The sequence below is a fragment of the Otolemur garnettii genome, unplaced genomic scaffold, assembly GCF_000181295.1.
Source record: "Otolemur garnettii isolate 467f Iridium unplaced genomic scaffold, OtoGar3 scaffold00016, whole genome shotgun sequence".
Lineage (NCBI taxonomy): Eukaryota > Metazoa > Chordata > Mammalia > Primates > Galagidae > Otolemur > Otolemur garnettii.
Window position 1 is genome coordinate 7,902,518 of NW_003852411.1, and position 27,953 is coordinate 7,930,470.

Sequence of the window (27,953 nt, forward strand, 5' to 3'; positions counted from 1 at the left end):
TCAGTCTCAAAACCATCTGGGCAGTCTGAAGACCACCTTTTTATATTTAAACTGCATGGCGTGGCCTATTGGTGACAGAAAAGCACTGTGTGTGCCAATTTGAGCTCCTTGAGCCATTTACTTAGCTGTGTACTTATCTATGACTCTATTACACTAGTCCTGCAAGTAATTAGTCCCAGGTCTATAATCCTGCCCTATCCTCTGAGCAATTCCAGGGTCAGGCGACTTAGTATGGATGTATTACTATGTCACACCCATTGCAACCAGGCTGCGGGATGGAGTTCAGCGCTGTCTCTCTGATCACCTCACCTCTGTCCTGGGTTACTACCTCTGACACAGTAGGCTCTGGCCAAATTGAAAGAGCCTGGGCTTTGCAATGGAACTTAAATTCAAATCTACCTCTGCCACCTGATGCTGCATGATTTTAGACCGTTTATTTAACTTCTCTACATCTCAATTTCCTCAACTGTCAAATGGGACATTTATAAGACTCTTGCGATGGTTAAATTCCTAGTAAAAGGGCAACACATGTCCATTGAACAATATCCCTTACTGGTAGTTTTATAAAAATAGAAGAGCTTTATTCACTCCCGTACTTACCAGCACAGAACGGTCCAGCTGTGTCTAAGGTGAACCCAGAGGGGCACTGATTACTGCGATCTCCTGCCACAGAGAGGAAGCAAAGTTAACGGGCTCATTAGAGCATCAATCCAGTTGGTTTCTAGTGCCATCCTCCCTGGGCAGATAGGCCAGTGCTGACAGAGATGAAACACGCGAGGCAAAAATTCAACAGGCAAGAAAGAAAAACTTCCTGTTTCTGAACCAAGAACCAAAGGAATCCTACTCTGGACATTGCTGGCAAGCTGCCACCTGAGACAGATTTTTCTGGGTAAGTTGTTTACATCAACCAAAAGAAAATGAAATAAAATTACTCCATGATAACTAAAGAGGGTCCAAGTTCAATGTGTATACCAGGCATAACCATGGGCAGAGTCCTATTCCTCCAGCCATTACTATTCTGTTTCATTCTAGTAGGAAGAATGCTGTTTTCAAGCAACTTAAAATAACGTGTGAAAATAATGTTAAAAATACAAACTCTATGAAGAAGCCCCCTCCTCCATTTGCAATGTTGAGCTTTTGGGTCAAAATCCTCCTCCTGTGACTGTTTTCCCTCCCAAGGTAGTTGACACAAAGAGAAATAGGCATATTGTGATAGAACAGATTTACGTCAGATGTCAGGAAAAAAACACACTACCAAGAAAGGTTAATTAAGAAATCTCTTTCCTGAAAGCACCCTGGTCTTTCTGCATGTGCAAAGGACTGGGAACAGATGGGACAGAAATGTCTAGGGGATATTGCTGAATGATCACTGCCTGGTGACCATGTGTGTCACACGGGGTGCTGTGAGCTTTGTACATTTTATTTCATATATTTCACCTCACCACTCCTTGCTCTCATGGTAGCTAATTTTTAGACCAAGAATTTGAGACTGGGGTTATGTAAGTTGCCTAAGGTCAAAGAGCTAATATGTGCTGGAGCAAGATTCACACGCACATCTGCTTAACCTTCAACCACTGAACTTAACACACCTCAGGTGGTGATTATAATTTATGTCCCATTAAGGCATTTCTTCATATATTCCTTAATCCAACCAGTAGGTTGTTGGGGGGCACCATGCTGGGGATATAATTGTGGAAAAAAACATGTCGTATAAACCTAGTCAGTTATCTGAGAGTAGCTTTTGATTTTTGGTGGCATTTTGGAAGGTTTTTTGGAGGTGCTTTGGTTGTCATAATGATAAGATGGACTGTTAAAAAGTAGCGATTGGGCAGATGCTGGGGCAGGTTTTATAATAATGCAATGTGAAGAGAGTCTTGCAAGATGATTTGTCCCTTGCCCTACGAGATTTTCATGAAAGTAAGAAAGCTGTAGTTGCTTAAGTCTTGAACCTATCTGCCATGTGATAAACATTTTCCACATGATTTAAGTATATGATGAACTTCCCAGGAGTGCAGCTGTCATATAAGTTGATAGCTGATTGTACGTTGTTTTATTTAGGACATTACTAAGAATTTCCTGATGTTCCAGGAAAAAAAAAATCACACTGAGATTCTGTACGTATGTTCAGGCCTAGGACTACTCCTCTGTGTCAGAAGATTTTTATATTAAAAATATATAATATTTTATTATGAATTATTTTCCTTTTACTTATTTTTAATATTAAAGTGTGAGTTAATACCCCTAGATTAAGTTAATACAAAGATTAATAATTGCCAAGCTTTATTCATCATAAAAATGAGTTGGAAAGCTTATTAAAAATATAGATCCCTTGGTCCTATTTCTATAAAAATTGGCAAGGAAGAGACCTAGAAATCTGCACTTCTAAGCAGTATTAAGATTTCCTTATAATCACTTAGCTCTGTGCAACCCAGGTTTGAATCACGTTGGACTCTGCCTTTCAATTATTACTGTCATGAACTTTCTCCTTTGCCACTTGTTTACACTTATATTGTCAATTGCTCTAGGTACTGAACAGCGTCTTAACGAGTGATTGTTACATGAAAAAATAAATTATTTCTAAAACATCATTTCAATGGTTGTTTAATAGTTTATCGTACAGCTGTGCCATCACCCACCTATTTACATCTTTATGGCCATGCGTTAATTATTTTACCTATTATTTCTAGCACTAGCGGAAGCTTTCTGAACATTCATCTTTGGCTATCTCTGTGGTTTTCTCAGAATAGACTTCCAGAATGACAAACTGTTCATTTCCCAATACCTCTTTAACCTTAGCCAGTTATCACGCTTGTTAATCTCTGACAATGATAGTTAAAAGATGACACGTCATTGTTTTACTTGACATTTCACTGCCTATTCATGAGGGTAAACAGTTCCTTCATATTTGTTTGTTATGATGAGTCTTTTTGTGAATTTCCTTTATGCATTCTTCTATTCAGAATATTTGGCTCTTTCGTGCTGTTTTTTAAGAGCCTTGTATGTATCAAGGTTAATTAGCACAGTCAAGAATATGTGATGCAAAGATTTCTTCTTGGTGCACATTGTGCCTTCTCATTTTGCTTTTTTATCCTGTGTAGAAGTTGTAAAAAAATTAGTTATAGCTAAATGTATGTATCTCTTCCTCTCTCTTCCTCTATAGTTTCTCCTGGTTGATTTGTAAAATAGAAATATATTTTACAATTATATATTTTTAAAAATCCATTTGATTTTAAAGACATAAAAATTTTTTTGAAGGAGGCTGATTTAGATGTATGAGTTATTGTGACAACTAGTTAGTTTCCAAAACCAGTGTGCAGACCAGATATGTTAGAATCATTGAGGGTCTGTGTTAAAAATACAGAATCCCAGGCCCTTTGGTTAGACTTGTTAAACCAACACTGTCTGTGCCCCATCAAGCTCTCTCAGGGGTTCTCAAACTTTTAAACAGGGAGCTAGTTCACTGTCTCTCAGACCGTTGGAGGGCCAGACTGAGGGCCCCTGGAGGAGTCGGCTGCTAAGCAGGACAGGCAGTGGAGGCAAAAACAACCGGCGGGCCGGATAAATGTCCTAGGCGGGCTGCATGTGGCCCGTGGGCCATAGTTTGAGGATGCCTGCATAACTCTAATTGCAGGTAACCATATCTAGCTCTAGTCCAGACCCAACAAAAAAGACAATTTGCTTGTTAAGCTACCAAGAATGCAAGCTTGCCCTCTGGTGGTCACTCATAAACAAATCACAGGTTCACAATTCTTAAAATTCACAAGAACAATGTCAACAATTAATAGCATATGTGTCAGACGTAATTCACAGAATCACAGTGTCCAAAAACAGTAAGGTCATTAAAGGTCTTGTGTTTATTTCCATTGTAGGACTCGAGATCCCTCAACAGCACATTGAGAGTCAACGCAAAGACCCTTCAAGCAGTTTCAGGCTTAGAAGATTTATATGACTGGGTTGAAAGGGCACATGACTTCTCAAAATAATAATTTTAATTCCTTTAGTCCCAGATGGAATAAATATTTGTAACCAATGTCTTGTGCCTAGTTACCTTTTTTTTCAGAGTACTGAAAATAATAGAAACAGAGGTTAGGTTTGAAAAGCAAGACGTAATAGGGAACAGAAACGTAACTCCACATTCCAGCATCTCTTTTCTTTCATGAAAGTGGCTGAACACGCATGGCAGCAGTAAAATGAGGTGGTGGTGGAGAGATTATGGGTGGAGAAGATGGGGGCTCGGGGGCTCTGGGCCTCACCGGGCTACGAGACTTTTATAAAGCGTATAAATGTGTGCCCATACTCCCAGGTTACTATGATCTAAAATTTGATGAAGTGGTTCTAGTACATGTTGAAGAAGAAATGGTCCTATGCACAACCAAAGCAAGAGTGAACACTAACAGTGAGTGTTATGTTGACCTGCTGAGCACATTAGAACGAAATGGGCATGTTTAAAAATAGACTTGGGTCCATGAAACGGGAGTCAGCACAAAGCAAAACACACCCATTCACCAGGCCCATGCGAATCCCTTGAAGTGTACTCATGGAAGGCTAACGGCATGCAAACAGTGCATGTCCACAGCATAACACATCTAAGTGTCTCCTCACACCAAAACCTCACAAACATGAGATGCTAACCGCCGTGCTGGCTGTTATAATTGAGAAGGAAATCTCAGGGACTAGACCTCTCAGAGTACCACAGAGCAAAGGGACCTATTTAGATTTCAGGGGTGCAGAACTATGCTTGGAAAATGGAAAGCATTTCAAAAATTATAATTTTCAAAAGTAAGAGATGACAGTTGGAACCCTGCTTATTGCTACATAGTTTTTAAACATTGCTTTTAAAATAAGAAAACTTTATTTTTTTTTTCTTTACCAATGTAAGATACACCTTTACGTTATGTTTCAGGAATTAAAACAATTCTTCAATAAATACGAAACACAAAACAATAAAAAAGGGACTTTATTACTCTAAGAAAAATCGATAGATGATATATTGTTATCCTCTCTGTGTATATGGAATAGAAGAATAGAAACGTCCCTATAGCATGAAGGAGCATATTAGCATATTAGTAAACTAAATGTACTAGAACTCCAATTGGCTAGCTTTACTGCGGGGCTTTACAGACAACAAAACAGATAACACACATGAGAAACCTTATAGTCAATGCCATTTTTTTTACTGTTTTAGGAATTTAGATGCCATAAGGATACAATTCTCCTTTAATCAAATTACCTTTGGAAATTGAAGCGTGGATTTTAAAACCCAATGTCTCTTCTAACTGGTTATAGTCAGATTCTACAGAGGATGCGTGAAGCGTCTCTACCAGGAAGGGCATTCCTCCCCGGGTGTGATCGTAGAGGATGGTGTGGTTCCAAGTGTACGGGACACTGATGCCATCGATGGTGAACAGCCGGGTTGAGTAGGCATACAGCTGCCCGGGACCCGTTTGGATGTAGTCCTCTGTGTAATCCTGAGGAGAATAAGAATCTGAAGATCAACATAGCTCAGACCATTTTTTTTCCCTTTAAGCATACTATGAGGTACAGAATGAGGAGCAGTGGGGAAGGATTTAGGGGCTAGAAATAACTAGCTCTCTACTGTAATTGTACAGCAGTATTCAGGAAGTAACTTGAGGTTTGAACCTTTCAATTGTAACCAGATTAGTTTCATAAATTTACCGCCGTAAATTTCAGTTTAATAAGAGACTCCGAGTTGTTGGCGGAGAATAAAGGAAGATGGGAAAGGTGACTGTTATTCTTCAATTTCTGAAATACGTCTGACGACAATATACAAAATCTTTTATGCAAGAATTACCATGCCCCTTGCCTGGAGAAAATGAAACAAATGGTTTAAATCAACACAGCAGTGATTTGGGGGGCTGATAAGCAGGGTAATAAAACCACTAAGAGAGTTTGTAAAGGCTTGTTCCCGAAGCTTTTTAAACAAAGACCAGATAATCATTTATAACCTCTGTGAAGGCATTTACTCTCCAAAATGAACAAGAGAAAATACACAAGTTCTCCGCGCTCTTTCTGTGGCTCTTTGATTCACACGCTTATCATCGCCTGAACGCACAGTGAAGACAAATTATCCTGGCATCCTACCTTGACAGCGACTTCAGCAGGTGACTGGAGCTGCAGCACACGGCCACTCACAACAATATCGAGCAGCAAAGCTCCGTCGGGATCCAGGCCCCGGGCAATATGAGTCATCCGCAAAATTTCTCCTGGGAATTACAAGGCATCTCCATTTGGACAGTAAAAAACATAGGGTTTGTGTAATCACAGAGCAGACTTACTTTACGTACCAGTTCAGCTATGTTATTTTAGTTCAGACTTGAATGAGCACGGATAATAAGAGAATTAAATTAGATTTAACCTCCCAATGGAAGAGTTAGGCTTATTGAATGAAGTTTCTTCTAAAATTTCTTCTTATGTGGCCAAAATGTAGCATATGATTATGTAAAGAATCCCATACTTTAAACAGCTACAAGGCAGTTCTACAAAAATGGATTGAGAATGGAGCAATAGCTTCAACAGACAGACTGGTAAGAAGCACAAGTCTGGCCACAAGGCATTTCTTTTTTTCAGATGCTCTGGAGAAAAGCAGCAAAGGGCTTGTCCGTAAGTGGATGACCATGGAGAGATCTATTTATCTTCTTGGCTGATTAACGTTGTTTAAAGATAAGCCTTCCTTCATCTCTTCTCCTGAAAGGAGAAGAGCCACTATAGAGGCTGACCACCTTTGAAGTGGCTTGAAATGGAGCTTTATAAAAACCTGTGTGTACCTTAAAAGGGTATAAATAGCTAACACGTACTCCTTAAGATTATGGAGAAGTGAAAGCTTTTGTTTGCTTGTTTTTATTTTCATCTTTTTGATAAAGAATTTCTATAAGTTATGCTAACTGAATCTCAAAGTCAAAAGTTAAAAGCCAAAAGTCTTTAACTAACTACAATGATTCATGTTCTTTTCTTTGGCCTTCAAAACATTCTCTAAAGATTTAAAGGGAAAAGATGCAGAAAAGAGGAGAAAAAAAAACTTTTGGACTATAAAAATTACTATACTGCTTGAGAACACGTGGCCTCTTATGCCCTCGGGTCAGTACAAGCTTACAGGAAAGTATGAAATTGCTTTTGTATCACTTCTGATAAGATTGCTCCAAAAACTTTATAATTATTCTCTATGGAAACATATAACATGTTTTTTTATTAACTCCCAATCTGTATGGAAATTGTATTTGTTTAGAATGTTAAGTTGACACTAACCAGTTGCAAATTCTACTTGGGTTTCCCTTTTGAAGACCGCATTGGTGAGGGTAAAGCCATTGACAGCTTCTCCTATTTCCTTTGCTGTTGTCCAATAAATGGGATTTAAAATAGAAACTATCTTTTTCATTGCTGAACCTAATGAAGAAAGATAAAGAAGATGACAACAAATATTTACAATCTTTTATTATTGTCTTCGCAGCATGTTTTCACACAGATAAATACTATAATTTTGAAGAACACACAAGAAAACACCTATACCTCATGAATCTTTGCGAGGTTATCTTGGGAATAGCAGTAAGTGCTATAATATTGATGATTTAGTAGTAGCATCTTCTACAAACTTTCAGGGGGAAATGATAAGATGAAAAATAATCTCTAGATTTTTACAGTTTTTGGCTGGGGTTGGGTTTGAACCCACCACCTCCAGCCTATGGGGATGGTGCCCTACTCCTTTGAACCACAGGTGCCACCCAATCTATATATTTTTAGAAGGAGGCTTATGAGCAACTTTCATAAGCTAAGAGACTTACCAAGACTACGTGGCACATTGGTAATTTTGGCCTGTATTACTCTAGCATCGGAGCTAGGGCTATCTGTTACTGTGGCATTCAGGAAAGCAATTCCAAATTCAACATCATTAATATTTCCAATAACACTTCCCCTGGCTCTCTGGGGCCCACCTATTGGGAAAAGAAAAAACATTTCTGGATAAGGAAGCAATGCCATCAACATGGGACAGGAAGGCCGATGCTCAGAGATGCTGCAAATCTTCTCTCAAATATCAGAAAGGTCGGATGACATCGGAATTTAAAAGTGAAATAAATAAGCTTTTAAAACATTCAACTTTCATCATCTCTCATAAATCTAGGATCCTTCCAATCTATGTTCATCATCATATTACTTCACAAGCCAAAGAATACAATCAGCATCCAGTTCCCAAACTAAAATAAAGTACGTGTTTGTTGGTGGCGATAGAACGATGATGACAATGAGTTTATTAAGCATGTCACGCACAACAGGAAACAGTATGTGTTAACTCTTTTAATCTTATTAGCAATTGTACAAGATGACTTTAAGCAGCCATAGTTTGTAGATTAGGGAAATAAAGTTCACAGAAATTAAGCCATTTTCACATCATTATACAGCTAGAAAGTGGTGAAATGAAGATTTGAATGTGAGTCTTCTTGGCTTCAAAACCGATGTTCTGTTATTTATTGCTTCCTTCATGAGAACATACAGTGAAAGAGAGCTCACCAGCAAAACAGCCTCATTACAGGTCAGGGTCAAGATAAATGTGGAGTATCCAAGGGACGTCGTTTAGTCTTCAGCTTTAAATCAAGGGTTTCTCAAGTTCTTCATTTTACTTATATACTGGAAAATGCTTAGCTTGAGAAAAATTTTGGGAAAGATAGCATATGTTTGATGCTGTAAAATTCCTATCAAAAGAGTTTGATTGACAGAAAAATATATAAATTAAAAAAGAAATGTCTTTATAGTAATTTTATGCCTTCTTTTAAAATTATTGGGTACTAGCACAGGATAGGTGGTTAGTGAATTAGTTTCATGCTTTAACAAGAGAGGCCAACATATTTGGAAGAGGCTCATAGTGAAATTTATAAACCATCATTATTTGGTATCTTTTAATGTATTTAAAAGCAATGACTAGGTATTTGAGATGCTGTTGTCGTGTACACACCTCATTGTATTATACTTCACTTAACTGCACTTCACAGAAGTTGCATTTTTTACACATTGAAGATGTGTGGCAACTCTGACAAGCGAGTCTACTGGTGTCACTTTTCCAATAGTCCCTGCTCACTTTGTCTCTGTGTCACGTTTTGACAATTCTAGCAATTCTTACAATATTTCCAACCTTTTCTTTATTACCGTATCTATCATGGTGATCCATGACCGGTCATTTTTGTTGTTACTATTGAAACTGTTTGGGGGCACCACACACTGCCCATCTAAGGCGAACTTTCTCAACCCCGTGTTTTCACGCCTCCACCAACGGATCAGTTCCTCCCCCATCTCTCTCTCTCAAGCCTCCCTAATTCCTGAGACACAATATTGAAATTAGGCCAATTACTTACGCCATGGCCTCTAAGTGTTTAAGTGCACATCTCTCCCTTGAAATAAAGTTAGAAATGATTAAGTTTAGTTAGGAAGGGATGTTGAAGGCTGAGAAAGTCCAAAAGCTAGGCCTCTCGCACTCATCAGACAAGTTGGGAATACAAGAGAAGAAAATCAAAAGTGCTACTCCAGTGACCACACAAATGATAAGACAGTGAAACAGCCTTACTGTTGATAATGGAGCAAAATTTACTGGTCTGGATAGAAAATCAACCCAGCCCCAACACTCCCTGAAGCCAAAGCCCAATACAGAGAAAGACCCTTCCTCTCTTTAATTCTATGAAAGCTGAAAGTGCAGAAGCAGCTGTAGAAGAAAAGAGGTTGGTTTGTGAGGCTTAAAGAAAAATACCATCTCAGTAAGATAAAAGTTCAAGATGACGCAGCACGTGCTGATAGAGAAGCTGCAGCGAGTTAATCAGAAGAGCTAGCTAAGTAATTGATGGAGGTGGCTACATAATCAACAGATTTTCAATGGAGACAAAACAGCCTTATATTGGAAGACGATGCCATCTCAGACTGCCCTAGCTAGAGAGGAGAAGTCAATGCTGGCTTCAGACACTAATACAGCTGGTGACTTCACTGGCCCTGCCTTAAGTGGAGATCAATGGTCATTTACCATTTCAAGAATCCCAGGGCCCTTAAGAGTTATGCTAAATTCATATCGCCTGTGCTTTATAAATGAAACAACAAAGCTTGGATGACAGCACGTCTGTTTATAGTATGGTTTATTATAGCATACCATTGAGACCTATTGCTGAGATAAAACGATTTCTTTCAAAATGTTGCTTTTTGACAATGCACCTAGACACCCAACAGCTCTGATGGAGGTGAACAGTGCAACAAGACTGATACTGTTTCATGCCATCTATTCTGCAGCCCATGAATCAAGGAGTAATTTTGACTTTCAAGCCTTTTTATTTAAGAAATACACTTCATAAGGGGACAGCTGCCATACATAATGATTCCTCTGATGGATCTGGGAAAATTATATTGAACACCATTTGGATAGGATGCATCATTCTGTGGATGCCACTAAAAACTTTTTATAAGTCAGGGGAGGAGGTCGAACTAGCAACATTAACAAGAGTTTGAAAGAAGTTCATTCCACCCCTCATGGATGACATTAGGGTTCAAAATCTCAGGGTTGGGACTAACTGCAGACATTGTCTAAATAGCAAGAGAACTAGAATTAGAAGTAGAGCCTGAAGATGTGACTGAATTGCTGCAATCTCCTGATATAACCTGAATAGATGAGAAGTTGCTTTTGGTGCATGAGCAAAGAAAGATTCCATCCTTGAGATGTATTTGCTCCTGGTGAAGATGCTGAAAACATTACTGAAATTGAGGACATACATTGGGAAAGGGGGAAACTGTAGCTAAATATACATTTATAAACTATTCATTACAAAATTTTATAAAATATTTACAAATTTTTCTTTACATGTTATAAAATTTTATAAAAATAGTTTTTAAATAAGGTACATTTAGCTACATTCCCATTTTTCCTTCATATGGTAACTTTAGGAACTACCTTTGGGACACCCTATGGAATTCTAAATTTTTTTTTTTGAGACATGTCACCCTCTGTAGAGTGCGGTGGCATCACAGCTCACAGCACCTCAAACTCTTGGGCTAAAGCGATTCTCTTGTCTCAGCCTCCCAAGTAACTGGGACTACAGGCACCTGCCACAACATCCGGCTAGTTTTTGGTTGTAGTTGTCATTGTTGTTTGGCAGGTCCAGGCTGGGTTTGAACCTGCCAGCTCCAGTGTATGTGGCTGGTACCCTAGTTGCTGAGCTACTGGCACCAAACCAGAATTCTAAATATTTACCTCACTTAAATACCAAGCTGTGATGTGTGACTTGGGTATGGCACTTGAACTTCCCCTATTCTTTCTCCTTGAACTGAACTGACCTTTATTTTACTTTGCACGTATCCCCAGCCATGAATGAATAGACTCCGCTTACATATTTCATCACTGCCCATCCTCATCTGTGGCCTGGAGTCTCAGCCCACCCTTCCCCACTCTGTGTCACCCCTTAACCTGCTCAGCCTAGGACTACCATTTATGGCTGTGATGATTGTGCCTTTTTACCAGGAAGCTTGGAAGGCCAAGTAGAGGCTACAACCCAGTCCTGAATATTGACAGAAAGTTTTACCAACTAAGGGCAAAAAGCACATTTTTCCTAATTCCTCCTCCCTGAGTTGGCCTTGTGTTATAATTTGGGGCATTATTTCACAATTTGAACACAGGCTGTGAACGTGCCAGCAATGGTCCTTCGAAAGCCCAATTTTGCTGCTTACCTGGACATGCTTGTGTATTGCATCTGGACACCTGAGTAGCATCTCCTGGACAGGGACGGCCACCTTTCGCTGGAGCCGGACTGTCGCACAGCCGCTTCCGAGGCTTTTCACCTCCTCCACAAGAGACAGAACATGGGCTCCAACTATGCCAGTTTCCCCAACTTCCATCCACTGTAAACGTGAGGGGAGTGGTCAATACCAACAAATTGGTTTTAATGTGTACACCTGGGGTGCCCTTGCCTAGACAACCTTCTTTTTAGGTCTGAAACGATAGAAAGGCCACAATGAGCACTAAAGGAAAAGCTCTACTTGTTCTACCGCCAGGAAGGGAGCAGCTCACCGGGACACATGTCAGAGTTGCACCTCTGGGTCTGGGAGTCGGGCCCCCCACAGGCTCTCCCTCCATTGGCAGGACGCGGGTTGTCGCACGTGCGGTACCGCCGCATCTGGCCTCCGTTGCACGTCCGGCTGCACGTTCCCCAGCCACTCCAAGGGCTCCAGTGTCCATGGGCTGCAACACAGAACCATCTGACATGAAAACAGCTCTAAAACTGAGAAGTGCTGATGCTGACATTCATCCAAAAAGCACGGAAAAGCCTCTCCCCAGGAACTGAAACATATAACTCTGTGAACAGGCCGCTTCCAAAGGAAGATGGTTTGGTTGCTATTTTGACTAGAAACTAGGTGTAATTGCCAGCAATTGTATGATTCCATGTAACATACACTTATTAAGTCTTAACATATTCCAGGACCTAGGGCGGGGGGTATGAAAGATACAGGGTCTCTGCTTTTCATAAGCCAAGGTGGTTAACATTCGGGATATAGTATAACTCAAATTTCCAGATATCAAGTTGCTGCTGGGGCCTAAAAATCTAGCTTGATGACAGCATTAAGGGAGAGAGCTGCCTCCATGCACCATAAAAGAATCATAAGCATCATTAAGAGTTAAATGTAAGGGTGTTCTCATCCTCACACGCTGCAGTCAGTCCTATGCAAAGAGGACACAGCTCTGGCCTTACGAATCAAAGACGTATATGGTATTATATCGACATGACAGCAAACAAAACACTTTGACATTCAAGAGCAAAGGCTGAAGAACGAATGAACAGAATACCGTAACTTTAAGGACTTCTAAAAAAGTATAATGTTGACTCACTATTTCCAACACTCACTTGGACAAGGGTCACTATTGCAAAAATCACTCTGGATATCGCTTCCTTCACACTTGCTTCCTCCGTGCTGGGGGGCAGGGTCAGAGCAGTCCCTTGTTCTATGCCTGACACCCCCTCCACAGGAGACTGAACAGATGCTCCAACTGGCCCACGTTGCCCACTTGCCATGCACTGCAGTAAGGAAAAAATGCATGTGATTTGTGACTACCTAAAAATCACCAGGTTAAACTCTGGGCATTTTTAGTTTGAGTGATGTTCTTGTGGGTATACTCAGAATGGAACAGAGTCTTATTGGCACTGGGCTAAGATAGGTAGATGTTAATTTATTAAAGACCCAAACAGTACACTTCTCTTACCTGGACAGTGTCTTTCATTGCAAACTTGAACTTGTGTTTCTGGTCCATCACAGAAGGTCCCACCCAATGATGGTGGTGGGTTATTGCAAAGTCTTGTTCTTGTCTGGGTACCTTTCCCACAACTTTCGCTGCATGGACCCCAAGGCTGCCAAGTACTCCAGGCTCCATGAACTATAAACACCCCAAGAGACAGAGTTTCAGGTCAAAGGGCTATGTTCATTTAAAGAACAAAATCATACAAATAAATTAACTCAATAATGAGTGGTTTAGCCCACAATCGCAAATAATTTAAACTGAACTGAAGGAAACATAATAAATGATGTTCTTCCTTTTTCCTTGCAGTTATTTTTTAGAGAAATTTGTTTCTAAAGAGAAATTCAGAAGGCTCACCTAATGCCAAGATAAATGCTTACAATCACCCGAATGGGCTATTTCGTTAAAATTAAATTTATTCAAACTACCATATGTAAACATAATCTGAGTGTTTAAACACTAAGTATTTGTCTATGTTCTATGCTCTGGGGAAAGTAGAAAGAACTTGGGGCTTACAAACAAGGCTGTCTAATAGATCTAGATATGGTTACAGATAATACAATGATAATTTGGAGCCCAGGCTGGGAGACCACATCTTTAAGCCTGACTGTGCTTCAGACTTACAAACGTGTCTTTCAACAACACAATGATTTGCACAGTTGTAAGTCTTTGAAAAAATTTTCTCCATTACATAATGTTCATGAATTAAAAGCTCTGAATGACATACTCACCCGCTTCCTAAACAACAGAAAAAGCTGACCAGTAGTTTCCAAAGAGCGATATTAAGGGCTTCCTTTTGGTCACTAACATATTACACCATCTGACCACAAGACTGGAACGACCTTACGCTTCCTACCAGGTGTGTGGGCTGAGAATCAACGTTCTGATTTCCCTCACGTACAAGTCAGTCTCAGGGCATGTTTTTGTTTAAAGGGAACTTTCTAGATATGAGGGTCATTATGTTTCTTGGTCACTCAGTGTAAGCAAAATACGAGCAGGGTGTTAAGGTTTGAGTCAAAATATTCTCTTAGTACAACCTGTAAGATACCAAAAGAATAAGTTGAAAACCAAGTAATAAAACTATCACTGGGCTAGAAAATATTTTAAAACACATTTTGCATTTCTTATAATTGGTGAATTTCTAATTGAGTTGCCTATGTATCTTTGTGCTTTGTAGTCACAGACATAGTCACACAGATCTATTTTAGCCAATAAGAATTTGTACTGAATACTATTTGGCTAACCCGCAGAGGAAAGAAGAAAACCTTTAAATACATGGCAGGTATTGAAACCTGCTCTGTTACTTCAGGCCGAAGATGCTCACAGTCCTCTTAGACAGACTCTGTGATTTCAGAAACCTGCAGTTTCAATTTAATACATTCTGTTTTCAAGCCTTTGGTTAACAAGAGCCCAAATCTCTTACAATACAAAGCTAGACAGCGTAGAGGCACATGTTTATTGGAGGATAATTGGGTGACATTTATTTATTTAATATCTGTGTCATTTCCACTGCATATAAGTATAGGTTTTCAGCTGAAGACCTATTTATTTTTATTTTTCAATCAATGCAGAAAACCTTAACCACCAAGGAAGGCATAAAACATCATAGTACCGAGATGCAATAAAAACTACAGAGGAATTAATATATAAGAAAAATGCAAAATATGATGGCTGAATCTATTGTTGCACTACAAATGCAATTCTGATTATGAAAGCACAGTGGGGCTCGGTGCTACATGCAGGGAGCAACGGGGTGATGTGCTGAGCCTGAATAACTGCTCTGCCCTTACCAGCTGGGTGACCCTGACATGTTACTGGGCTTCCGTGTGCCTGGTCATCATTTGCAGCAAGTGGGTAATAAAAGAACATATCTTGTTGGGGTTGGGGATGAGGAATAACGAGTTTATAAATGAAAAGTGCTTGGGGGCGGCGCTTGTGGCTCAAAGGAGTAAGGCGCCAGCCCCGTATGCTGGAGGTGGTGGGTTCAAACCCAGCCTTGGCCAAAAACTGCCCCCCCCAAAGAAAAGTGCTTGGAACAGTATAGGGAACACAGCAAATCCTATGTAAGTGTGAGCTATGAGCTACTATGAGCTTCACTTAGAGTTCTCAACAGTTTTCAGGAAGACACATGAAAAATGCTCATTTTTAAAGTAATTTGTAACTATATATATGTATAGTTGTATATACATACACATCTTTAATCACAATAACTCTCAAATGGCAGGATGTGCCACCACAAAAGATATCAATTTTTTTTTTGAGACAGGATCTCACTTTGTTACCCTTGGTAGAGTGCTGTGGCATCATAGCTCACAGCAACCTCCAAATTCTTGGGCTCAGGTGATTCTTGCCTACTGAGTAGCTGGGACTACTCTCCAAAAAATAGCCAGGCATGTGGCTCCAACCACAATGCCCAGATATTTCTGGGGGAACAGGGTCTTGCTCTTGCTCAGCCTGGTCTTGAACCTGTGAGCTCAGGCAATCCACCTGCCTAGGCCTCCCAGGATTACAGGTGTGAACCACTGTGTCTGGCCGATATCAATATTTTTTAGGAGGAAGATTACCAGCTTAAAAGTACTCTATAACTGGGGCAGGGAAAGTATAAGATCAGCCTGAAGTATCTATTTGCAAAGCAATGAAGGGAGTACTCAGCGAATCACGGGACACTGCAAATTAACACTGAAGCTAGCCTGAAGGGGATTCCCCCACTACGCACATCTCGGATAACTGGAGCATCACAATGAATAATGACAGTGCATAATAAACCATTAAACGGTATATCTTAGCACCACAACGTTGAAAAATACATGAGTTCTTACTGATATAAATCAAAAAGTAAAGAAATAAGAAAGTTCTTTGTTACAGTGGAAAGTTGCACAGATATGATAGTTAGAAAATAACTATTTTGCAAAGATCATAGTAATAACTATTCCAATAAGAATCATAAAATGGATGCTTAAACTCGTGTATGGAAGATTGATAAGAAGAGGTTTATGTAATCTCAAAATTCCCCTATAAAATACTTAGGGCTCAGAGAAGTAAAAATGGAAATTATGTATACAGTGACAGACAAAACCTTAACCAAGTGAAGAAAGTTAACGTCACCAGCATGGGACACACTGACTTTGTACGCCTCCTGAAATGACTCGCTGTGAAGGACACAAAATCATTTCTATAGGATTCCTGCTAAGATACAAAACCTCCAACCGAAAATCCTTACAGGATATAAAATGGCTGTACACTTCCAAAATACCAACGTGCTGACAAGCGAAAAGAGACAGAAATGTTTCCCATTACAGAAGACTAAGGAGACGTGACAAATTAGCGTGAGTGTGTCCTGGGTTAGGTCTTGATAGAGGGAAAAGAGTTATAAAGGATATTACGAGGACAACTGACCAAATTTGAATGTGGACTGTGAACTAGATAATGGGATCAAATAATAAGATTAGGTGACAGGATGATATCGATGTCCAATTTCCCAATTTTGACCACTGACCTTATGAAAGAGAATTCCTTGTTTTAGGACAGATACACAATTGGTGAATCTGGGTAAAAGTTACATAGGAATTCTTTGTACTATTCTTGCAACTTTTCTCTAAGTTTCACATTATTAAAAGTACATTTGTACTAACAGCAAATACCTTGTGCTCCTAAGATTTTTACCTACCCCTGGAAGAGGAATGCTATCTTGAGCTATCGCCCCATTTTACAGTGCTGGGCTGGTTAACAACCAGCTCTCTGGGGGTGGGGAGGGAAAGTGACTTGTAGCATCTGCTAATTTTTGTGGTATAGATACTCCCACTAGGGCTGCAGCATACCCGCCAATATGGCAGCACTAAACCCTCACACATACTCCTATTGGGAAGAGAGGTAGGTTCTTAGTGACCGGTGCCAGGACACTGCTGGCATTATGCCAAAACAACAGTGAAATTCAGTTGGTTCAGGGGTTGGTGAAATAACAAGAGAAAACCTAAAACACAGTAAGCCAACAGAACAGCGAACAAAACAATAGTAAGGAAGCAAATAGTTACTGACACAAAGAGAACAAGCTGACTTTTATTTTAGGACATTTATAAATACCCCTTAGTTTTTCATTCTGTAGTTATCACAGCTGACCAGTTGTACACAAGGTGCTCCCATCGGTATGTCTGGGTCTTTTCACTTTAGAACACGACGCTATTACAATTAGCTCTTTTAATTCTGTAAGACTGGAAAAAATCTGCCTTTTAATTGTTTTCTTTAAGATTTTAGGATGGTACTTTATTTTTGTAATGTAATTAAAGGTCTGAACTACAGATTTAAGATCCCCAGGATCTGAACAAATAGGCTTGGGAATCAGATCAACCCTGGGTTCAAGTCCTTGATTCACTTTTCACTGGCTAACCTTAGTGTCTGTAACCTTAGTGAATTACTTCGCATTTTCGGGATCTTTCCTCATCTGCACAGCAGGATGCGATACCTGATGTAGTAGGTACCAGTCTCTTTTTGGCTTAGCCACACCCTCTTCTTTGACCATTCCAGATAAGCTGTCTCTTCCAGCTGCACTCTATTACTTTAACTCTGAGTTTGTTTAGCATACTATCAATATTTGAAAGACCTTGCCTATTTATCATTCTAACTCCACCCATTAGATTGACTTAGAAGAGTGCCTGGAGCACTTTGCTGGGTGAATAAAGGAATAAATGAATGAACAGTCCTTCCTTGACTGTATATGATGTCTTTGGGCTGCCAAGAAAGGATCTCTCCCCCTTTTCACATGAGGTAGGCAAGCCCCCTAAGCTAGCTATAACAGTATCCTCTTCTGGACTCCCTTGAGTCCAGGGGTGAGCATATGACCCAAACAAAATCAAACAGGGTTCTCTCCCAGAGGCTGATAGGAATTCCCAGAGACGAGGTACTTCCCCTGTGAGCCAGTACCTACGGGCAATCACTCTTTCCAACACATAGCAAGAGTTTAAAAGAGAACAAAGCCAAAGGGAAAGGAAGGAAGAGATTAGAGACAGAAAACATGAGAGTAAAAACATTGTCCAAATCCTTGGGCTCAGTTATACCTGCAGGGTTTTCTGTCACTTTCATCTGAAAGAGCCCAACAATATAAAGTCAGTAAGGAGATAAAGCGCCCAGCACAGCCCCTGCCATAAGATGGGTGAGGAGTGAACGGTGGCTATTGGCATTTTATCCCTCACCTGTTCTGCATTTCTGGGCAAGTCTTTAACCTCCCTAAGCCTCGTTTTTCTTACCTGAAAATGGGCGGCTGCATTAGATGTTACTTTATGACTCTGCAATACTTATATTTTCACTATGTGATTAACGATGACACACTTTGGAGCCTCTTTTCATGTTCAATTAAATCAGGTATTTTTATTGAATAATGTCATTCCTTGATAATGTTTTTCTTGAAACAGATTCTCAAGGGTAGAAGCCACCATATTTTTTTCCACAATGAAAACAAGAAAAGGCAATTATAATTCTCTTATAGAAATTAAAAATATAAGAGCTGCGCTTATCTGCTATAATCAGCGGCTTCTCACCTGGGCAAGGCCTGATGCTACACATGATTATTTCCACAGCATTCCCTTCACACGGCCGCCCACCGTGCTGGGCTGATGGATTACTGCATGTTCTGGTCCTGGTTCGGTTGCCGCGCCCACAGCTCCTCGTGCATTCTTCCCAAGGACTCCACTCTGACCAGCTCCCGTCCACTGTACAAAAGTGACCATTACTCCATCAGGTCGATTTCAATAGAAAGTTCTAACATGGAGGCAATCAGGAGGTGGGGTACAGAAATGGGTATCTCTTAAACACAAGCCTGTCAGTTAAATAAAGAGGCGTACCTGGACACAGCTTATTGTGACAGTTGCGCATTTCGGAATCCGACCCTTGGCAAGGCTTCCCACCGTTGGCCGGACGGGGGGCGTTACAGACACGGCTCCTCTTCTGGATTCCTCTTCCACAGGTGACACTGCAGGACTTCCACGCAGACCACTGGGAAAACCCACCATGAACTGCAAAGAAAACATTGTACTTTTGTCTCCGCCCTTGCAAATTAAAAAAAAAATGTAAATCAGATTTCATTTAAGAATGCACTGGGTACAGAACTGAATTTATAATTGCTGAGAAATAGCTTATGGACGTTCTCCTTTAAGGTAAAATTGAAATTTAAGAGTAAGAGAAGAAATTCAGTCAACTAGAGCTTCTTAGAGCCAATGCTTTGACTCACTTCAGTGTATCTGCCAGAAGAATTAGACCGGGAAAGTTTATATACGTTTACTTTTTGGATAGAAAACCTTCTTTAAAGAAAAATACATACAATGATTTCTGAGAATAAATGTGATTTAGTCTTGAATCCAAAACTTAGTCTGGGATTTTGAATTATTAACTGGGTATTTTAAAGTTCTCATCTGTATTGTTTTAGTCCCTTCAGCCTATAAATTGCAAGGTGATTTTTGTTCTATTTCCACCATCTAGAAGTATCTTACGATCAAAGGAGACTGGAATTAAAATGAGATTGGAGTGCTGAATAATGTTTATGCTTTGGGTTACCTCAGGTACTATTTAACATGAATGTCCCTATAATCACACTCACCCTGCACTGTGACAGGCACTCTGACAAGGACAGAACCCATTAAGTTCCGAGCAACACATTCGTAGTCAGAGGTATCTTCTCTTCGGGCACCAGTGATACGTAATGAGTGGTTGGATAACACCTTAACCCGGTCATCCCAGGGAATAGACTGGCCCTGGCGGGACCATGTAATGGTGGGATGAGGTTCTCCAGCTGCCTGACAATTCAGTACGATGCTCCCACCAGCATGGACAACAGTTTCCACTGGCTCCAGAGTGATAATAGGAGGACCTATGCAAAAAAGCACATATTATTTCTTGACTTTTGTGGAGCTGTAGCATTTTTATCATGCATTATGTGTGACATTATCCTTTTAAAAACTTAGGCTGATTTATTTATAAACCACTGATGCTTCCCAGCTACTAAAGTGGTAGGTTATAGTTGCCATTGATACAATTTTCATAGCTCTGTTTTATTATATTTAATAAAGGTCAAAAGTGTTAATCCCCAAATAGATTAGCCTATGAATCAGACTCTACCATTATGCTTTCTGGAGTAAAATTCTGCCTCTGCTCCTTATGATACTACACCTCTGAGCCTCTTTATCCTAAAAATAGTGCCTGCTTCAGAAGATTCCTATTAAGACTCAAATTCAGATGAGGTAAGCACAACTTTTAAACAGGGTAAGCCCACACTACTCTTAGTTACCATTGTTATGGTGGTCTGTGTTTTACACATTCACTTCTTTCCTTTGATGATTTCTTAGGTGAAGACTTATCATTAACTCATTCTTCTGTCGCTGATCATCATTTGTTTAATAAACCTGTACTGAGAGCCTATTATTATTATTTGCCAGGTCTTGTGCTAAGCACTGAGAGTGCCAAGAAAACAGATATGATTTCTAGTGTCAAGGAGCTCACAGTCCACTAGATAAGCTAGACAAGTAACTCATCATTTAAGCAGGCCATAGTATATCTGTACAAGAGGCAGATGTGTGCTAATGTGGGATCTTAACAATAGTAACTTAATAGATCAAACAAAAGCATGCCCCTGGAAATGGAAAGGAAGACATATTCAACAATTGAAAAAGTAAAAATGATAGGACTTTGTCACAGAGCGGTATGGACTAAAGGGGAGAACTGGTGACAACAGGGTTCTGATTTGTACAGCATGGTATCTGCTTGGCAATTCAGAAGCAAATAGCAGGAAAAACAGATGTGTGGGGAAGAAGTAAGGAATGATGATTTGCATCCATTTATGACTACTGAGCTTGAAGTGTCCGTGGGCCATTCATATGGAGATGTCTAGAGGGCAGATCGATTTTCATAGATGGAGGTCAGAATAGAGATATGGGAAAGGAATGCAGAGGCAGGCTAAAAGGAGAGGAACAAAGCCAAAGACAAAAACTGTTGTATTATTTAAGAGATGGACAGAAAACAAGCTTATAAATGATATTAAGAACTGATCACCGATCACTTCTATGGTTTATCTTACAAGGGTACAAATGAATCTTTCTAAGAGTAGAATATGAATGTCTTAACACAATAACTAAGAAAATGACATGAAGGCTATGTTAACCAGTTTGATGAAAATAGTTCAAATTGTATATGAAAACACCACCCTGTACCCCAGAATTGCATTAATGTACATAGTTATCATTTAATAAAAAGAAAAAAAAGAAATCATTTAAAAATAAATAAATAATAAACACAATAGTTTAATTAAATACATCATCTTTAAAATTAAAAAAAAAAAAAGAACTGATCCCTGGAGGAGAAATAAAATCAGGAGAAAAAATGGTATCCTGGCAAGCATGGGAAGGACTCTTAAGAAGAGAGGTTAACAGCATCTCTAGTGGATGACAGGTGCCCAAGTCAAGTCTTTGGAGAGAATGTAGAAAGAGATGTATCCAGCTGCTGTCAGAATGTTTCTCTCTACATTGGTCTATAGTACCAAGAAAAACTTCGTGGGGAAAAGAGACTCAAACTGAATTTTTAAAAATGAGTATAATTATATGTATGGAGAAGAGAGGGGAGACAGACATAGGATGAGAGATAGGAGTTAGCTTTTCTTTTATATTTTCCTTAGACAATGAGAATAGAAAGGATGATTTATCCAGAAGAGTAGCAGCAAATAAAGTTTGAAACACTGGTTGAAATCTTGAAAGAAAATCAGAAGGGTTTCTATGTAACAGGAAAGCAAAGGGAGGTGTGTGCATTCTTGAGAAAAATGTATGATGGGATTGGGAGCAGTGTTTTTGTGAGATTTAGTTGAAAGAGGGGATGATTTGCTCAATGAGAAGTCATGACACTCAGGCAATTCAGGGGGGTGATTGCAGATTTGAGATGGGGAAGTGTATCTGTAATAAGTAGCATATAAATAAACCCAAAATGTAAGTAAAATGTGTTTTGTTGCAATATTAACATGCTAGTGTTTTCTGTAAAACCGATTTGACTCTCTCAAGCAAGTGTTATATGCACTACTCTTCACCTGCCCAACATCACACTACACTATTACATCCTAACTGATGCTTATAGTAACCTCACTCTAGAAACTTACAGGATCAGCATTTCTACTTTTCTTTTAGAATTCAGATTGCATCACCTACTTAATAAACCACTATCGAATAAAGTAAATATCACTCCAAACTAAATGGCAATGTAATGACTAAATTAGCTCATCTGCTCATATTATTATGGCAAAAGAAAGTGTCAGATAAGACTCAGAAATATAATTTAGATATAATAGTTGGACATTTTAAATTGTGCATAAGGCTATTAGTTGAACAATAAAATTCCACAATTCATCTTTCAAGGCTCAATTAACCATCATTTGCATAATTATCCATCATATATGAACATTTTACCCAAATAAAAACATTGCTTTTGGTGCTTTAATCTTAATTTGAATCAAATTACATTTTGGGGTTTTTAATATGTCTCATTTATTGAAATGAATTTATCGTCAGTCTGTGCAGTTAAGCTGCCTCTTCAGGCAGCCTTTCTTAAACTGGATCAGTGAAACCCTCTGCTAGGAGATTGAGCATGTGATACCCTCTATATTCACCCAACACAGAGGGCAGGATGGTCATGGGAATAACATTTTATCTGAAAAATGTAATATATTGTAATCTCTTCTTGTTGAGCCACAATTCACATCAATATGTTAACATTTCTGGAAAGAGCTACAGCGACTTGTACACCAAAGGCAGATCTAGACTCATTCGAGATGGTGTTTGTATGTTTAACAAATGAATAAATTCTGTTTAATCAATTTTTTTCTCAGAGATATTTCACCATAGAACCCGATTTTTTCCTAATAATATCCTACAACATTATCATTTGATAGTTAAGTATTTTAATAAAACCATGTCTCAGAGCTCTCTTAGTTAAATGTTTATTATCTATTCAAATCTTACAGAATTATAGTTTAACAAACAGCTGGCAGAAAATACTGGAGAATCTCTCAATAATGAATGAAGAAAATGTACATTTGTCTTGTGCAATACTGACGCTACTCACAAAATAAACTGGCTTGCTTGAATTCTTAACCCAATCGGGTTGAAGGGCTTCTGTGGACTGTCCAGTGAGTCTTGGTGTCTTTATTGCCTTTCTAACCAGGAACGCTGCTTTCTGATGGTGCTGTGTGGTGAGTGTGAGGACCCCTCCCAGAACACTGAGCCATTTCAAGCACGATGGACAGTATTCAACATGGATCACCTCTGAGCTCATTTATTTAAGTGTTTATTTTTAATAACTATTTAAAAAGTACCACAAATTGACATGTTTATAAGCACTGTTGTAAGAAATGTAAGGGTACCCCACCGAATATGTTGTAAAGAAAGAGCTCTGCCATCAATCTTATACCGTGTCTATTAGATAAGATAGGGGAACCTCTCTGTGCAGAAGTGTTGTCAATTTTATACCTGATGATACCCATCCCATGAGCAGCAGAAAACTGAATTAGACATACTCTGAGAGCTCCCACTAAAGGACTTGCTACGAAGCTAAGGAAAATGAACATTCTCGATTACGTGACATTTCTTAAATCAAGTGTCTCACTGAAGTTTCATTAAGCAGCTTACTTTGCAGAGTCAGACTCATGCTGCGCTCCACTATCCCAGCTTCATTGGCAGCGATGCACGTGTAGTCCCCAGCATCTTCATTCTATGGAAATAAGCAGTGTTTTTATAAAAATGTGATCCTCCAGAGCAGGGACAATCACTTTTTTCCGCCAGGACACTGGTTTATTTGAGATTTCATTTTTGAGAAGGCATTTTAACGGAAGTAGAAAAATATACATGCAATTAACCTCATGAAATGGTTTAAAGGAGGAGGAGGAAAAAGAGGAAGAAGAACAGGATGGGGGAGAAAAAGAAATTCCAAGCCTCAGCTTTTAAAAATGGCCTGTCATTGATCTCCAAGAATAACTCATAGGAAACGTTGTCTCTGAAGGAACTGGGAAAAAGGAGCACGGAGAAGACTTTTCTATAATATGGATAAATGAAAGTCTGTCTTATAGGAAATGTGACAAACAGCTTGTAAAAGATAGGATGACTCTTTCACTTTTATTTATAAGGGTGGTATGGAGGCGAATTCATCCCTATCTTGAAAAAACTGTGCCTGCTATGAACTTGAGTTTTACATCTGACAAACTTGCTGATCCTTCTATTTTTTTTTTTTTAATGACAGGATCAAATTACATATTACAGAGTGTAAGTCCCAAATTTATACATAAAGTATAGAAAGTAAGTACTGTATGAATTTAGATCTGATAACTGGAGTCACAGCTAAAGACCTTCTGAATGCAGAATTCAGGTCTCTAACCCAGACCTTCCTCTTTCCTCTCTCTAATTTCCTTCTTTTCAGGAAGTAGAAGATAATGGGAAGATGAAAATAAATGCTGATTTATTTTGAGGTTTTGATGTACTATTCAAAGAGAAGTTTCTGGTAGGCAGCTGAACATGGAACTTGAAGTTTTAGGGTTGAAGACACTAGCTATTTAAAAATCTGAAACTGTGTGGTGAAAAAAACATTAGTACTAGTATTAACACTGGTGTTAGAAGTACTAAGGGCTTCAGAATCAGTAATATTTGTGTAGAGGAAAAGGAGAAAAGTGGTGATGAAAAGCCTGAGCCTGATGAGTGTTATAGCAGCTAACGGCCAAAATAATCTCTCAAAACTGAAGAACCATCAGCAATGCCTAATGTTGAAAGTGAAATCAAAGAGAATAAAAGACTGAGAATGGTCCACTAGATTGGGTAATCAGACAGAATATTTTAATTACTATTCTAATTAATTAAACAAAGAAAGCACAGAGAAGAGGTCTCACCAAATGTGATCTAACAAATTAACCATGTGCATTCTAGCTGATACATCTTCAGATAAAATATCTCACTTCCGGGTCTCTTGAACCCAAATTAGAATAATAGCCCCAAACATCACCCATTTTCTGAATTACTCAAGTTTTGAAAAAGCCTAATATAGTTATTGGCTTACTGACAAAAATCTACTCTATAATTTACCTGTAACTATAATTCTTCTATTTCCTTTTTCTAAAGTATATATGAGGAAGTTATCTCCTAATGTTAATAAATAAGGAGATGAGGTCAATGATTGGGAACAAAGTAACAAAATTATTTTACTGCCTGTACTTAGCGGCTAACAATGTCAATTGTTGTTTCTATTTTTAAAAAGGAGTTCTTTGATTTAAATAGGAATGTAGGAGAAAGTTTTCTTATCTCTGGCACTTACAGAGGGGCACTGGCTGTGGGGGTTTGAATGTGCATCATAAACTCCAGTGTGACTTACTACAGTGCCATAGATGGCCAGGGAGCCATTGCCCAGCTGCCGGATTCTGTGGTTAATTTCAACACCTGCTCCTTTTCTGCTCCACTGGATGGTTGGGGTGGGGTCTCCTTTCACCTCACAATTCAGGATTGCATTACCACCAAGTGGTTCAATCCAGTTAGAAGGGTAATCACCTTTGAAGACGGGAGGTTCTGGAAATAATATAAGATAGGAACAAAGTAAAAGTGAGCACTGATCATTTCTTTGTGATTTTTGACCTATCCAGAAAGATAATTTAATAAAGACGAGGAAAAGCCACCTTAAAACTTCACGAGTTTTCCAGAATCAACTGCTTCTGCTAAGTCACTAGATAATTCTGTCAATTTCAATATTCTACAGGGATGATTCCACGTTGTGTGAAATGATCTCTTTCCTTCTTAACCTACTTTTGAGTTAAATGCTCATGAATTTGCATATCTGTGAAATAGGACTCAATGGATTCATGCACTGAAGTTGTACTGTATTACTCCATAATTAGGAAACAAAACACAAATAATTCATGAGAACATTATCACTTAGCAATGAAGTACTCTTACCTACCTTTCACATACACAAACCCAATTGCTTTCACAAAACCAACACTGTTCTCTGCGGTGCACACGTAAGTACCGGAATCCTCTTTGGACACTCTTTCAATAACAAGTTCACTGTGTCCATTGACACTGTCATAGTGGGCTGAGGGAAACAAGTTAGGGAACAACTTAAATGCCCAGGAAACATTTCATGACAGCTCAGTATTTTGAACACTAGATTTATGCGTCGGTCAGCGATTGAACCCACAAGATGACATTGGAGCAGAGGGCCTTTTCCAAAGATTTCTCCCTCTGAGTTATTGACTAGGTATATAGTCACTTGTTTGGAGAATAAAAAAGAAAACAGCAGCAGAAACAGGAAAAGAGAATGAAAACAAATATCGTTTCTAAAAATTATTTTAGGTTTACAGTACACCTTTCATCTCAGCGTGTTGCTTTAAAGTTGGCTCATAATCTCCCTGGGTTTCAAAATTCTTTCATTCAGAAATATTACATTTTCCATTTCATGTATTTTGCCACCACTTTTCCTCCCAATTTACATCAAAAACATAAAAACAGTTTTAGCTTGTAATTCAACTAAGTTGTCAGCTCAGAGGGGAAATCATAAAAATATATACTAGCTAGGTAATAATGAAAACATGATCGCATTTATACTGATTTAAACTTCCCTATAAATCTTAAATGGTGGCTACAGAAACATTTACAAAGCCAAGCATTTATTTTAAAGGCTATGATATTAACATTTATAACATTTATATTATAAATTTAAAAATTTATAATATTTGGAACAGAATAGAAGGTGACTATGCTAATCCTCATGCAACTAATACTAAATAAGATTCTGAGTAAACCGGATATCTACTTATGTTTACCTTACGTGCTTTTCCCATTCAAGTTATTTAAAAACAATATTTTTCTTTGATTAGAATTTTTAGATTTCTTTTCCTTCGTGAGGTGTACTATTGCTATTATCCAGGTAACAAAGTTGATGGATTTCAGTCATTAATATATGGACAACAGAATGGTTCCCCTAAGCTTACGACTATTTTTCAGGCGAGACACTTAGTAAATGCTAATAGTGCAATTCTTCAGAAGTCGATTTTGGGTTAGGATGACTTTTCAGTACTGGCAATGTCTTTACACTGATGACAATGTCGAACAAAGACGTAGATATTGATCCTCCCTGCTGGGTTTCAGGCACTACCTTACCACGTTGTATACATTGTGACTAGACATTTTCTACATAAAGTTGATCTATACTATAATAGAGGTCGATTCCTACAGTGAGAAGTAGAAGTCATCTTCTCTGTAAAAGCAGATGAATCTTCAGGATTCCAGCATTAGCCACCTGAATCCATTTATTGATGGAGGAGATCCTGGTGGCTCAGTCTAGGAGCCCATATGTGTATGCAAGGCTCAGTCTAGGAGCCCATATGTGTATCTTCTTATGGTGTAGGGAGATTATTTCTGAGTTAAAAATCTACTTGTGGGTGGTGCCTGTGGCTCAAAGGAGTAGGGCACTGGCCCCATATACTAGAGGTTGTGAGTTCAAACCCAGCCCCGGCCAAAAACTGCAAAAAAAAAAAAAAATCTACTTGTATCTTGTAAAATATGATCCTGTGACCAACTTATCCTTTTAAAAGAATGAACAGAACACATATGCTAGGCGGAGGGCAAAATCCAAGCAGAGGCCTACATTTCATAGAATTTAAAACAATCAGTTCTTCAGTCATTACTTTTCA

At 38.9% G+C, this 27,953-nt stretch overlaps 1 protein-coding gene across 1 annotated transcript in view; it reads right to left on the reverse strand.

Annotated features, from left to right (window-relative positions):
- The window catches only part of HMCN1 (hemicentin 1), a 440,557-nt gene that overhangs the window by 25,410 nt on the left and 387,194 nt on the right, over window positions 1-27,953 (reverse strand). Inside the window, 15 exon segments of the mRNA XM_003785789.2 lie at window positions 601-663; window positions 5,231-5,468; window positions 6,103-6,224; window positions 7,264-7,401; window positions 7,797-7,946; window positions 11,704-11,874; window positions 12,044-12,214; window positions 12,876-13,046; window positions 13,232-13,402; window positions 18,796-18,966; window positions 19,099-19,269; window positions 19,851-20,120; window positions 23,914-23,995; window positions 25,640-25,830; window positions 26,219-26,353. Of these exon segments, the coding sequence (XP_003785837.1) occupies window positions 601-663; window positions 5,231-5,468; window positions 6,103-6,224; window positions 7,264-7,401; window positions 7,797-7,946; window positions 11,704-11,874; window positions 12,044-12,214; window positions 12,876-13,046; window positions 13,232-13,402; window positions 18,796-18,966; window positions 19,099-19,269; window positions 19,851-20,120; window positions 23,914-23,995; window positions 25,640-25,830; window positions 26,219-26,353 (2,415 nt within the window).